At 50.9% G+C, this 15,092-nt stretch overlaps 1 protein-coding gene across 8 annotated transcripts in view; it reads right to left on the bottom strand.

Moving 5' to 3' along the window:
* The window catches only part of PFKFB4 (6-phosphofructo-2-kinase/fructose-2,6-biphosphatase 4), a 99,230-nt gene that overhangs the window by 53,769 nt on the left and 30,369 nt on the right, over positions 1–15,092 (bottom strand). For 7 of the 8 annotated variants that reach the window (XR_009456112.1, XR_009456113.1, XM_059716056.1 and 4 more), the window contains exon 2: positions 4,975–5,091. The exons of the other annotated variant lie outside the window; for it this stretch is intronic. Coding sequence is in view for 5 of the 7 variants with exons in the window: in XM_059716056.1 (XP_059572039.1) it covers positions 4,975–5,091 (117 nt within the window). In the remaining 2 variants the exon portion in view is untranslated. The remainder of the gene's footprint in view (positions 1–4,974; positions 5,092–15,092) is intronic. 8 annotated transcript variants of the gene reach the window in all.

The raw sequence follows: 15,092 nt of genomic DNA, 5'->3' as shown, positions 1-15,092 counted from the left end.
AGCATTCAGCAACCAGGAACTCCATGCCCACACCCCAGTGCAATCTGGAACCCAAGGCTCCAACAAAGGGGCACATCTCTCCGCCTCATGCAGTAGTTGGGCACCTGGACTCTGGCAGAAAAGAATCTCTCCTCACAAGTGCTGCAGCCAGGCAGCAGGGAGAAGCGACAGAGATAACTGGGTCCTCGTGGCCATCCTTCTCAGTCACAAGACAAGTCACTGACTCCCTGTGCTAAAAAATGTTCCTGACCTTTCCTCTATTGTATAGAACCAAATTCAGAGCTTACAACCCTCATACCTAAAGGTTAGGATCCAGCTGAACTCATGAATCATGAATGTTAACACTAATGTTAACTCTAACATTAACATCTGGAATAGACTCCCCCAGAGCTGGTCTAATCAACTACTCTGGATATCTTAAAAAATATGTCTGGACACTCAAGTCTTTCCTGCCCAAGTGCAGAGGAGCTGGACCTGATGATCTCAAGAGGTCCCTTTCAGCCCCTGACACAAGGGTGGGCAAAATACTGCCCACGGACCGGATCTGGCCCATGAGGCCATTCTATCCGGCCCATGGGGCCCCTAAAAATTTTAGAAAATTAATATTTATCTGTCTTTGTCAAAAATGACAGGAACCAGGGGCAGCAGGACCCAAGGTAAGCCCAGCGGTCTGCCGCAACAGAGGGCCTGCCTAGCCCCGCCCCTCACAGCCAGCTTCTGGCCTGGGACCATGTGGTTCCTCAGCTGCACCGGTGCCAGAAACTTGGATAAGGGTAGGGGGGAAGGGCAAGGGAGGACCCCAGGGAAAAGCAGCCCAGCAAAAAGCTGAGCCCAGGGAAAAGCAGCCCAGGGAAAGGCTGAAAAGCAGCCCAGGGAAAAGCTGACTCAGCACAGGCTCTCCCCTGCCCCGTGACCCGCATTCCCTGCTGCAGCTGCTCGTCTAGGCCCTGCATCTCCAATGGGCAAGCCCAGAGCTGGCACGGGGCCCAGGCTGGCAGCAAAGGCAGGTTACAAGCTGGTGCTGAGCACGGGAAAAGTGGCCCCTCTCTCACCCTGTGCCTGGTGCCCTGCGTTGCAGCTGCTCGCAGCCTGCCTGGTCAGGACAACCCCAGGCTGTGAGCAGCTGCAGCAGAAAGCATGGGCCACGGGGTGGGGGAGAGCCTGTTTTCCCCGCACTCAGCACCCGCTCGTTCCTTCCTCAGAGCAAGGGGTCGGGGCTGCACGCTGCCCCTCGCCTGTACCACAGGGCTGGGGGGCACTGGGAGTGAGCACCATTACAGTTTTCAACATCACTTCTGTGCAAGCAAGTTCTGGCTTTGAGAACAGCATACTGTGGTGCTGTTATAAGTTGTATAAAAGTTGTGTGCCGAGACTATGTGAGAGTTGCTGTCTCCCTGTAGTTTTGATTAGTCAGTTCTTCCTAAGAACTATGCATTAGTGTTGGGCTCAGATTCCCAAAGGAAAGCACTGTTCTGCATGCCTGTTGGACATCTTGTTTCATGACTGCCTTTTATGTGCAAATAAAGCAAGCTACTAGGGGTGTACCAATAGAGATTTTTGGGGCCAATACTGATAGTCGATTTGTAAGGAGGCATGTCAGCCAATATTGATCCAATTTCTGATAGCAGCCCGGCAGCTTGAACAGCAGTGTCCAGCTGGTAAATCTGTTGTGTTGGAAGGCGGAAGGGTAAGGGGCATGGGGGGGGGACGACCAGACTGTGGCCCCTGAGGTGAGAGAGGGAGTGGGACTGGGGGCACTGCCCAGATGGGGCAGGGTGCAGGACAGAGCTGCAAACAGTTCATCTGAGGGACGTAGGGAGGGGCGGCTCCCACAGCAGAGCACACCCTGGGGGGAGGGCATGTGCCCCCAGATCTGTGCAGGGCGGGGCAGCTGCTACTGCAGGCTGGGGCTGCGCAGAGGTCTTCCTGGTGGGGGCTTGGCTGAGCTGCACTTGGGGTGGGCAGAGGTTATGGGGGGGTGCAACCACCCCAAAGTTCACTATAACCTCCCAACCCCCCCTCCCAGCGCCACTGCCACCCGCACCAAGTGCAGGGCGGCCCAGCCCCCACCAGGAAGAGCCCCGCACAGCCCTGGCCCTAGCCCACCCCACCCTGCCCCACGCAGATCCAGGAGCACATGCCCCACCCCCCATGCCCTCCCCAAAGGAGCGGTGGGAGCAGCGGTGGCAGCCACTGGACAAGCACCAGACGAGCCACCAGACCAGAAGCTCCTAGATGAGCAGCACACAGTGGTGAGAGCTGTTCCCCACCCCCACCCCCCGCACTCCCTGGACAAGGTGCAGCTCTGTCCCAGCCCCACCCCACCCCAGCAGCGCTGTGGAGTGTCCCTAGGCCGGCCCCAGCAGCAGCCCCTGCTCCGTACCCCCAGCTCTGCCCATGCCCATCTGCTCTGGGTGAGGGCAGCGGTGCCTAGGCCTGTGACTGAGACCCCCCCACCCTGGGCACTGCAGGGCTAGGGCGGGGGCCAGGGCTGGGCCGGGTCAGGCTGGGCTAGCCAGGGGGACACATTGGAGTGGGGGGCCCGGGGCAGGGCCCGGACCTGTGGGGTGCAGGGGGCTCTGGCCATGGCCAGGCCTTGAGACAAGCAGCTCTGGGCACCCCCCCCCCCGGCCAGGCCCCCCCAGCCCAGGGCACCCCCAATCCCGCCACCCCCAGCTCGTCCCAGCAGTGCCCCCCCACCTATGGCAGCCCATGCCCTGCACACGCCCACACCCCCAGGCATCCCCAGCCCCAGCCCCACCAGGCCCCTGCTGTGCCATGGTGCCCGGTGCTGCTCAGCCCCCAGCCCCCACAGCTCTGCCTGTCCTGCCGCCCCCACTGCCCTGCTGGGGGAAGATGGCAGCGTGGAGAGCACTGGGCAGTAGGTGCCAGACAGGACCAGCTGCTGCGCCCTGAGCTCCAGCTCCGGCCCCTTCCCTGGGGGCTCGGCCAACCTGGGCCAGGCATCCATGAGGCACTGCTCATTGCCCCAGACCAAGCAGGCAGGGCCCCTGGGGGAAGGGGCCCGGAGCCAAGGCTGGAGACCCAAGTGCTGAGGCAGAAGCTGCCCAGCTACAACTTCCCTGCCAGGCTGGGAATCTGCTGCCCCACTGTGCACACATGTGCGCTACCTCTGCACCCACACCCACTGCTGAACCCACCCCACCCCCTACCACAAGCATGTGCGCCATCCCATGCACCGATAGGCTGATGAATGCCCAGGGCAGCATGGCCAGCCCAGGGTTTGGTGCCAATCAAGGCCCCGCTTGCCACTCACTCGATCAGCAAAGGAGCAAAGGCCAGTTTTAAATTGGCATTGTTGTCGTCTCCCCACTGGTGGGCATCAAGCAGGGGCTGTCAGGGCCCCTCGGGCAATCAGCAGAGAATGTTGAGGTGGCCACAGCTCCCGAATCCCCCAGTGCTGCCCCTGTCACAGCACTGAACTCTGCTGCCTTCTCCAGGAGCCCCACACTGAGGCAGCAGGGCAGAGTGCTTCACCAGAGGCAGCACTGGGGGAGGACGGGCTGTGGCCACCCCAACATACACCCCAGCCCCCAGCACAGCCACCACCTGCCCCACTCCCAGCACCCCCCACTGGAAAGAGGCCGGTGCAGCCCCCAGCATGCAGCAGTAGCCCAACCTGGCCCCACACACAGATCCAGGGGGCACATGCTCCCTATGCCACCCCAGAGAGCATGCAGAGTCAGGAGTGCCCCCTCCCCCAGGAGTCCCTTTCACCATCACTGTACCACTCGCTTGCTTACCGTCAAGGCCTCAATCTTCCCCCCCACAGCCCACAGACTTACTGCATGGACGCTGCTCCCCAAGCTGCCTGGCTGCATTCCTGACCACCTGCATGGTGGCATATGCAACACTCATCGGTGACATTATCAGCTCCACTAGGCAAAAAAAGCTGACAACATCAATTTTCTTTTTATCCGTGCCAATACAATATGTGACCAATATAAATCGGTGCACCTCTAAACGGGCCCTCCAATTTTGTTTGCCCAGGCCACAATAAATCTTAATTCGCCTCACCTCTATTCTAAGGTCCAGGGCCCTACATGACTTGCCCAGATCACATAGAAAAATTGCAGGTTAGCAAGATATTGAATTAGACCAGTGAAGGTGTCAGGCTAGTAGTCTAATCAACCAGACTATTTTTCCTCATCCAAAAAAGCATCTATCATCAGTCCTCCGAGTTCCTTATATCAGCCAATGATAAGTTAAGTCAAAGGCCAGCAACCTTCTGCTGAAGCAGGCTGGAGCTTGCAAACCTACCCTTTTTCCAGGCTGCAAGCCTCTGCCCCTTCTCCCACTCCAAGCAGCCAGCTATGAAATAACCAAGCCTTTTGCAGCAAGGATAACCTCAGCCCCAACAGAGCAGCAGGCTCTGAAGCAACAGGAAATGCTGTGGAGCGAACAGATGGCAAGGTGCAGTTCTATGACATTGACCCCCTGTAGTAGACTGAAGCTCTTTATGGGTCAGATCCAGGCTGTGGGCTGTAGTTTGCCAATCCCTGAGTTATATCCTTTAAAATCTGAATGAGTCACTTCTACTGATGCACAGTCCCATAAATTAAATAATACAGTGTTTTTATGAGGGTACCTTGAAGCATTTTAAGCCCTGTTACCAACACAACAATTCACTTTTAAAGTTTAAACTGTTTTCAGGAGTGCTGACTCAGAACCCTCCAGTAAATAAGAATCTCTTTTAGATACAATAAGAAGATAGATGAAAAGGATTCCTTCATAAATCCATTTAAAGAAAGGGGGGGCAGAGCAAAAATATCAGGCATTTGATAGACAGAAATAAATGAAAGCAGATCTGATACCAAGGAGCTGCTGACTAAAGAGCAGTTAACAGCAGAAGCACTGAGAAAAGCTGGTACTCCTACTGACAAAATGTTTTTAAAAGCTAATCATCTCAAAAGAAACTCTGCAACATAAAAGAAAGCAGAGCAAAGTATCTACCTTTGGTAGGCACTCCAATCCAGTTTAAGTAGCGTGTCAACTTCTTAGAGATATAGGTTTTCCCTCTGGCTGGGAGGCCCACCATGACAATCAACGTAGGACAATTGGTCATACATACTGACAGAAAGAAAAATAAATAAGTGTTTACAATTAATATTGGCACGAAGCAAAATCTCAAACAAAAGAACATTATAATACGTATACCTTTAAAGAAGTAGCTGTTCAAGCAACCCATGCACTCTAGATTTTTCTATGTCAGTGCTCTGTGTATGCCACTCAAAATCTTCCCTGACATAGTGGGTGCAAAAGGACCGTGTTTCAAAACTGTACACAGTTTCAACAGCAAGCATGTAGGAGTAGTGCAATTCTGGATATCTGTAAGTGCTATGTGTATAAGAGACAAGAAACTTACCAATCTGCGCTCACCTACAAAATAAATAAAAACATTTTATGATACTGTGCTCCTCAGGTTAGCACTTAAAAGAATACCCACTGGTTGAAAGGACACAAAGAGGTTTACAGAGTTTAATTTGAATTTTTAGGCCTTCCTAAATAGCAAAACTTCAGCCCTGACAATGATCTCTTTTTCTGTTTTACAAGTGAATATCAAATTTACACGACTGCTGTGGCTGTACGTATCCGGGAGTTCCTTGTCATACCAAATCATCCCTTTCACTACAAACACCAATACAACTCTGGAAACCGCACTCGTGCTGACTGCTGTTGTCCAAGCAGCAGACAGATCAACAGGTTGAAATCTTGAATTATCTAGAACGGGGTTTTCAACCTTTTTTAATAAACGTACCCCTTCTGACTCAAAGTTTCAGCTCCTGTACTTCCTTATATTTTTTTCTTCGTTTTGTTTTGTTTTGTTTTGTCTGGGGGGGGGCAGATTAAGGCCCCCCCCCCCTTCGAGAGCAGCCTGGCACAGCCCCAGCCCACCCCACGTGCAGATCCGGGGGCATAGCTCCCCCATGCCCTTCCAGGGTGCACATAATGGCAGTGCTGGGAGGGCGGGGACAGCTTACACATGGTGGCTGCCACCACCCACCACCAGCTAGTGGCTGAGGGCAAGGGCCCAGCAGCCAAATCAGGACGGCGAGTTGGGGTAGGGGGCAGGGAAGTGTCACGATGTACAGCGTGGGGCCAGTGGCTCCCAGCATGCCCCTCCCCTGGGTAAGAGGCAAATATGTTGGGGAGAGGCCACCGCCATGCCCCAAGGCACATTCCGTCCCTGCCCTCCCACCCACACTAACCCCTAAAGACCTTTCTAAGTACCCCCAGTTGACAGTCCCTGACCTAGAATGCTATGTTTATAAATTTCCCAGAGGAGTCTCAGATTCAAAAATATAATCTCATAAAATTATATATATTTAAACAGGTTAAATTTAGGGGCTGAAAACCTTGAGGCATTCCTTTCAACAAGCAGTGAGTCTCAACCAGGGTGATGCAAGATCCTCTTATGGGTGCCACTGAGTGCCATACAATATTAGCACTCTTAGGTGTACAAACACCTCTACATGATTCACAAGATAAACCCAGAGATTTCAACAGAAATCCATAGCATCAAAAAATTCTGACCTGTTGTGGTAATTCATGCATTTTTTCATTTTGTTTAAAAATGTGTCTCCAGTCACATTATTGTTTATGCATAGTATTAATTTAGTTTTGAAATAAGGTGTTGCTAAATTCAGAACAGTTATGAAGGGGTGCCTTAGGTCTAGAAAGATTGAGAACCACTGTTATAAAGGGTACAGTAGCATGAATTTAGGTACCTTCTTTGCAAACATCACTGCTATAAATGCACGTTTATAGTACAATGTTGCCTAAAAAGAAAATACATATAAGTGGTCCATGGTCTCTTAACAAAAAAAAAGTTTTAGGTCCCCCTGAATTTATTTGTATGTGGTGATCTGTAAGCACATCAAGTTTCTTCCTTGATGGGGTGGGGGGAGGAATTCCACTTCAGAAGATAATTCCCAGTATTCAGAAAGAAAAGAAGTCTTTTCTCTGTGCACCACCCTCCCCCTGCTCCAATGATTGCAGATAGGCTGAAGGGCCCCAGTGAACCTATGGCTTGCTGCTGACCAGCCAGAAGATGAAAAAGATGCCATATTTAAAACCAGGGTTTCTGACTTCCTGCAGATCAGGAGTGAGCAGCAAGGCCCCTGCCGAGGGGGTAAGTCACACAGGGGAAACTGCAAGATTAAAGTTGCTGCCGTGCAGCCCACTTCTGCCATGAATTCGGTCGGTCACTATATATAATATTTAGCTTTAGGAAGCTGACTTTGGGGGTATTGTCTTGCAGCAGCTCTCTCAAATCCTATGCAATTACTGCTTATTTCAGTTGTCTTGCATAAAAACACTAAAAGAAGCTATTAGCGTGTCAGTAAAATATATCAAAGTGCAACAAAAAAAAAAACCTGTAAAAGACACCATTTTTCTTCTAGGATGCTACAGGTAATCACCCCACACTTTCCCACTTCATTCTATTTCTAACCTCGCTAACCCTAAGGCCCTTGGAAAGCATTAAAATAATGGTGTGATTGGAGTCTGAGGAATTTGATGCCCCATCTCAAAAACTGCATGTGTGCATGGCAGAAATGACAATGTTTGGGACAGGTCATAAAATTCCTCAGATTTCAGCTATGCAACTAACAGGGCCAAACCAGGATCTGGGCTGCCCCAAGTGGATTCTGAAGATTGGGCAGTGGATGACTTTGTCCCAGACCCCAGGGACAAAGTCATCCCTGCCCCCTACCCTGCCCTGTACTTTATCCCCACGTTCAGCTGAGAATCAATCAGTCAGGCACATAGCAGCTCCAGATTTGAAAACCATGTATGCAGTCTAGCCCTCCCAGATGTCAGGTTCCCACATCCCAGACTTTTAAACAGCATAAGTGCACACGAACTGCAAGCAACACTTTTATACCTGGGGTAGCCCTGTGCAGGGGCAAGGTAGTTGGTTCCTTGGACCCCAAAACTGCCCCACAGGCAATTTCTAAACTCAGCTGAAGCTTTGGATCAGAGCAGCCCTGGGTCCCAGTTCAGATACTCAGTTAAGCATTGTGACTGATCAGGCATAGGGTAGACCCAGGGTCCAAGACACAGAGGCCTCCTAGGATCAGCTGCTCTGTCCTAGACTCTGGATCTAGCCCATGCCCAATCTCAATGCTCAACTCAGCATCAGGAATCCACCACAGAGCAGCCCTGAGTCTAGCACATGCCACACATTCAGTTTAAAGTATAATACAAACCAGCCACAAAGATGTTCCACACTGAATGGAACATCTATCATTTAAATGGAATATTACATGTGGAACAACTGGCTGATTTGTAGTTTTATTGCACCATAAATTGGCTAAATCGTGGCATGTTACAATTTATGGCACAATTAACATGTTAATTAGCCTAAGTTGCAGAAGGGAAAGAACTGGGGGGAAAAAGTTTGTGGAACTGCAAGGGGTTGAGGGAGAGGTTACAATATTTTGCTGTCAACCTTTATAGCGAGTCCTCTGTTAGGAGTCAGGAGGGGTAACAACTGTTACAACATTATTGCCAGGAAAAATATCAAAGTGATCCCACAACTTTTAAGACAGGTGTCATTCTGACTAGCAAATAGAGGTGCTATCGGATCAATACCAATATAAAGAAAATTCGCTGTACTGGAAATTGGCCTGATGGGGCTGATAATTTGGCCAATAAATGCCACTGCATGCACGCAGCTGCAGCACAGCACTCAAGCAGCAAGGAGCAGAGCCTGACAGAGTGGAGAGCTGCGTCCAGCTGGTAAATCCGTTGTGGTGGAAGGGGAGGGGGGAGGGAAGGGGCATGGGGGGTGGGGGGCAGATCAACCCCTCACCTTGAAGAGAGAGAGACAAGGGCAGGGGCAGGCTGCGGGACTGAGGTGCAGCTCATTGGGGGAGAGCAGTTCCCACCGCTGCTTGCACCCCAGGAGGGAGGGGGGCGTGGGCATGTGCCCCTTGGATCTGCGCAGGGCAAGCTGCAGCTGCGGGCTAAAGCTGGGCTCTTCTCACCAGGGTTTGGGCTCAGAGCGGGGGCTACACAGGGGGCTACAGCCACCCTAAATTTCACTGTAGCTCCCCCCCAGGGCCACCACCACTGCAGGCCTGGCACAGCCCCGGCTCTTCCTGGCTCAACCTCCACCTCCTCCCACATGAGGCATGGGATGGAGGCGCGGCTTGCCAGGGAAGAGGCAGCTTCCTCCCAGTGCTGCCACCATCACATGCCTGGCACAGCCCCAGGCAGGCAGGCAGAGGCGCTGGGAGGGAGCTACAGCGAAATCTCAAGGGACTGCAGCCCCCTCTGTAGCCCCCACTCCAAGCCCAGCCCCTGGTGAGAAGAGCCCAGCCCCAGCCTGCCTGCTTGCCCAACACAGATCCAGGGGGCACACTCCCCACCCCCCCAGGGTGCAAGCAGTGGTGGAAGCATCCCCCGACATGAGCCACACCTCCATCCCACACCCTGTCCTGGCTGGGCAGCCCCTGCCCCCTCCTTAACTGTGGGGAAGGGTTGATCTGCCCCCCTCCCCTTCTACCACAACAGATTTACCAACTGGAGGCAGCTGTCCATGCTACATTGGAAATGGGATCGGTATTGGACAATATGCCTCCTTTAAAAAAATCAGATACCGGTATTGGCCGCAAAAATCTCTATCAGTGAACCCCTACTAGCAAATTAAAGGTTCTGCATGTGTAATACACAGCTTGACTTTTAAACAGCCAGGAAAAGCACTGGCATGCAAACCATAAAAAAATATGGTAAGCAACTGATTTGTGGAGAAATACTTACAATGCTGCCTCAGGTCAACATGCCCTGTAAACTGTAAGGGTTTCTGTTTTCTGAACAAAAGTTAGCACTGATAGGTCAAGTATTGTTAACGTACATGACTTCGAAAATCTTACACCAATCTTACATCTGTCTAGGTCCAAATAAGCAAAGCAAATTCAGCTTCTTCTCAAAGTAACCCATAGAATACTTAGAAACCTATGATAGTACATTATATAAACACCACCTCTCCTCCTGCTGAACTAGCAGAAAACTAATTTTCATTGTTACTCTGTCTATTTGTAACAAGCCATTGTTTAGAAATATGCAACACTATTACTTCGTTAAACTGCGTTTATAGGCAGTCCTCGGACTTATGACAATTGGTTCCTGAAAACTGCGTCTTAAGTCAAAACGCTGTAACTTGGAACCAATTTTCTCATAAGAAACAATGTTATAAATGGGGGATTGGTTCCTGAACCAAGGCCCAGTACCCTATTTTCAGTAAAAAGACCCCAGAATTTTATACTCGATCAATTATATGAGTAATATAGCTACATTAATACATTTATATTGTAAATAGTAATCATATTGATTTGGAAAGACTTCTTTGAGGCGACTTGGCTGGGCTTTTTGAAAGGCTCTTGGTTGGTGTAACAAGAGGTCTTCTTGGGGCCGATCTACCAATGCCTCGCCCACCTGTTCTTGGCCAACCGCCCGCCTTCTCACCTGCCATGCCTTGATGATAATTAATCAGTATGTTAATTAGGCAGGAGGCTGCCCATTTCTCACCCCAATGCCAGGGGGCACTATCTGTGACTCCGTTCCTCCCCTACACAGCAGCCCAAGCCTCACAGATGGCATCCACTAGTTGTTAACATCACCGGCCTCACACTGGGCCCCAGAATCCTCCAGTTCAGACCCCTACTGGATCCCTTCACTCAGGCGGCCTACTTTGCTTTCCTTCACAGCTGCATAGCTCCTTGATCTGTTCCCCCTTATGGGTGTGGTCCCCCCTCCGGGACCTTTGGCTACACTGGCCCTGGCCTCACCTCCAGGCCAATCAGAACCCCAGGCTCCCATCTCTGGGCGTCCCTTGCAGTGGGCCCCTGGCCCTTTGGCCCTTCTGGTCCTGGCATCAACGTTGACCAGTTGAGGGATTCCAAGTCAGGCTTCTGAGTCTATAGCCCTCTCTCTCTCTTGGGTCCACCTCCCTGACCCTTCTATGGGGTAACCCACCCAGTTGTGGGAACTAGGGTTATTAAGGTGCCCCAGCCCACCTTTCACCAGGGTGGTAACTGGCCTGGCATTTCCTGGGGGCTCCCACACCACTGAGAGCCCCACCAGGCCACCCACTCCCGACAAGGTGCAGTTTTAGGTCATGCCCAGGGCCAGGAGCCTCCAAGCCATCCCCTACAACTCCTGCCATTACCTCCAAGATGTTCCAAGCAGCCTTGCAGCTAGGGGATGTTACTGCCTGGCCTACCAGCAGCAAAATGCTGTTTATATGGGTGGCCAGAGATCTAAAATGGCCACTGCAATCAAGCACCTGCTGGCTGCTTGGCTGGGCCCTTCAAGTGGCAGGCACAAACAGTGTCCTGCCACAGTTGGACTTTTTGAACAGTTCTTGGCTGGAGTCTTCTCAGGAGTCTTGACTGCAAGTTTTTCTGGAGTCTTGTCTGCTTTCTTAAAGAAAGTGTCCAAGGAAATTTGGACAGATGTTCTCCAGGAAGATGAGCAACACAGCGAACTTGTTCGCTGGTGTGGCATCTCATCGGATCAAACGTTGTAAGGTCAAAACTGACATCATAAAGTTGAAACAGGGTGTCAATTTATAATCGTTGTAAGTGCGAAATGTTGTAACTCGAAATGTTGTAAATTGAGGACTGCCTGTATTTCACATTAGAGCCAGAAGTATATGTTATGGCACTGTTTCAAAGCTAAGTTAGAATACTGAACAGTCTATCCCTACTGAAAGGAATTTAATCACCCCTCCAGCAGACAAGAACTTGTGAAACTAGAGAAGAGGGTTGTTTTTTCCCCAAGGTTACATATTGTGTAACAACTGCCTACTGCCACATCCCGCTCCAGCCAGACACTGAAAATGAATTAATGATGTTTTCAGTTATTTTTGGTACCAGATCAATGATCACGGTTAACAGACTTTGTATTAGGTGCCATATGTCCAGCTTGTTCCAAAGCTGAAGTGTCATGAATCTCTTGCTGCCTCCTTTAGGCTTTGGGTCAGGTTTTACACTTTGACATTAAAAATGTATTTAGACAGGCATGTACTGTTCATTTACTTCATCCCCATGCTCCCAAAAGAGACAGGGTAGAATGTGTAAAATTAATCTCCTTTAAGAATCACTACTCTACAGCTATTCTGCCTGGTTTGTGCCTTTTCCCCACTTAAATCCCTTCACTGATTTCCTATGTGACACTAAATGAATAAAATACTACACATACCCCAGCCCTAAAGGGCTCTCATAATAAGCTGTCGATACATCTTATTCTTTTTTCAAAAAATTACATGTTTACAGTGCTATGTGAATACCCAATACAAGAGTTCTGCCTTTCTAAACTCTAATTTTTAAGAAAAAATAATGTATTGGGTCAGTTTTATTAAAAAGTAGTCCTGGAAAAATTCAATTCAAGAAACTTGACTTCTATTTTTCACCTTTATTCTACAACCTAAACAATCAACCTTTCCAAAAAATACTCAAAAGTACAGCTGTAATATATTTTACTGTTTCCAGTTAATGCTCAAGCTTAAGTCATCTCTGAGACAAAGGCAACAAACAGGACAGGAATGACATTAGGGTCAGAGGGTCAAAATGTGAAAATGAGTGTGCCTGAGGGAGACACTGAGTACAGCCCCCCAGGTCGCACCCAACAGTCCTCAAAGGCATCCAAGGAGCCAGTGGACACCGCCCACTGGTGCTCTGTCCGGAAACGTGCACGGACAAGGGAGAAGAAAGCAGCCCTGTAGTCTCTGGGCACCTTCCTGGCCAGAGTCTCTTTTCTGATCAAGTACAAGGCCCACTTCGCCAGGGTCAGGAGGAGGTTGACCATGAGGTCCCAGAACTCGGTGGGGCCACAGATGGGGTGACCAAAAACAAAAAGGTGTGGGGTGAAATTCAACCAGAACCTCAGGAGAAGGTTCTGGAGGTAGAAGTGGAGGGGCTGCAGCCTGGCTCACTCAAGGGTCATGTTCGCCACGGTCTCCTTCTGCCTGCAGAAGGGGCAGGAGATTGGGGTGTCTATGACCCCAGAAACTCCTGAGACTGAGTAGCCCTGAGCTACTTGCCAGGACAGCTTTTCGTACTGATAGGGCCAGGACAGGTGCTGGCCTTGGGTTCTAGCTCTCGCTGGCTGCAGATCTAGCAGGAGCCAGGCAGGGTTATTTTGTCCCAAGTGGCACAATTTGCCTCACACCAAAGTGCATGTCTGTGCACATGCACTAAGGCAAAGCACCCTGGCTCAAATTTGCACCACTTCTACTTGAGCTGCTGCAAGCGCATGTGCCTGCATGTGTGGACGCACCCACTAAGATTACTCAAGGCAATGCACAAACTATTATCAACTCCCAAAACCACAGAATGTCTAGTCAATACATACGTGTCTTCTGAAAAGGAAAGCCACATTTGGAAACTTAAGAAACAGATAAACAAGGACAAGAAACAGAAGATAGAGGACTTTAAGCTTAAAAGAGTCATTATTAAAATCAAATTCGTACACCTACTACTTTAGATCAGCGCTCTTCCCTGCCAAAGATGGGAGGTCGGACTCGATGATCTGCTAAAGGTCCCTTCTGACCCAAACATCTATGAATCCAACTGAGACTGCTGAAAGACATGCATTTGAAATGCTCTGAATCCTGAAGCATTTCAAATTTGGTGCCATGAAGATGTGCAGTCATACCCCAATCCTGCTCCCAGAGAGCTTCAAAACTGGCCATAAAGACATGAAGCAGCCGAGGGACTGGAGAAGAAAAATCCCCGGAAGCCTCTCAGCCTCTACAGCATTTTTACACATGCATGTAAAGCACCCAGCACTGCAACACATGCAGTTGTACAAGTGGCAAAATGCACATCAGCACACAGAAAATGGTGGCGGTCCGCTTTTGAACTAAAATACATTGAAGGTGGTTTAGTTCAGAAGCGCACCGCTGCCATTTCCTTCATGCTGACACACACTTCGTAACTTGTGCTGCGTTGCTTGCAATTGTATATTTTACATTAGCTCGCGCGTGGAGATACGCCAGATCTCCTGCACCAGATCTCATACGCCAGATCCCCGGCACACTGCAGCATGAAAAAGTATGTATATAAATGTCCCTAGTCTCTACAGTGGGGGTGGGCAAAGTCTGGCCCACGGGCTGGATCCGGCCAGCAGTGGGCTCTCATTTCCCAACCGCCCCTGCCTGCATGATTGGGGCCACTTTCCATGGCCACAGCTGCATTGTGATAGCGCAAGACTTGGGTTGCCATGGAGACCAGCCGCACTGGCAGGGCGCGCAGTAGGACAGGTTGCTGCTCCAGAGCCACTGGGATCTTGTAGCAGGGGCAGCTTGGTCCCGAGCTGCGGCAGAACTGCAATCTGCAGCCTGCATGCTCCGGGCAGAGGTGTGTAGGCAGAAGATAGCCCTGGCTCCTGACCAGGCTGTCACCACTGCAAGGAGCCTTGCACTATCACAGTGCAGCTGTGACTGGGGTCTCCATGGAGACCGGCTTCAGTCACGTGGGCGGGGGCTGCTGGGAAATGGAGTCTGGTTGCCAGCTGGACCCACGATTTTGCCTACCCCTTCTCTAGAGTGAGGGCAGGCAAAGTCCAGTCCACGGGGCAGATCTGGCTGGCAGTGGACTCCATTTCCCTGCAGCCCCTGCCTGCGTGGCTGTTGCCGGTTTCCATGAAGACCCCAGCATCAGCCACGCTGTGACAGCACAGGTCCAGGGTTTCCATGGAGACTGGCCCTGGCAGTGCTGGCAGGCAGCAGCAATGCCAGCCTCTTCTCGGTAGGGGGCGCTGAGCAGGGGCTGTGCTGCAGGTAGGAGCAGGGCAGGCTCAGCTGCCGCTGCCTGTGCAGGGCAAGCAGCTGCAGTGGCGCTGTTGGGTGGGGTGGCTACAGAGGGCTACAAGAAATTTTGGTGTAGCTATATTCCCACCCCCACAGCACCACCCCTGCTGGCAGGGTGCTCAACAGGGCGCAAAGCTACTCCAGAGCTGGGCTAGGATCTTATAGCAATGACAGGATGATCCAAAGTCAGGGGAGAGCTGCAATCTGCAGCCTGCATGCCCCAGGCAGTACATCCCTGTACATCCCTGTCACT

This window comes from Alligator mississippiensis, chromosome 12 (assembly GCF_030867095.1).
Source record: "Alligator mississippiensis isolate rAllMis1 chromosome 12, rAllMis1, whole genome shotgun sequence".
NCBI classification, from domain to species: domain Eukaryota; kingdom Metazoa; phylum Chordata; order Crocodylia; family Alligatoridae; genus Alligator; species Alligator mississippiensis.
The sequence above is the reverse complement of the archived record's forward strand: the minus strand, read 5'-3'. Positions and strand labels throughout refer to the sequence as shown.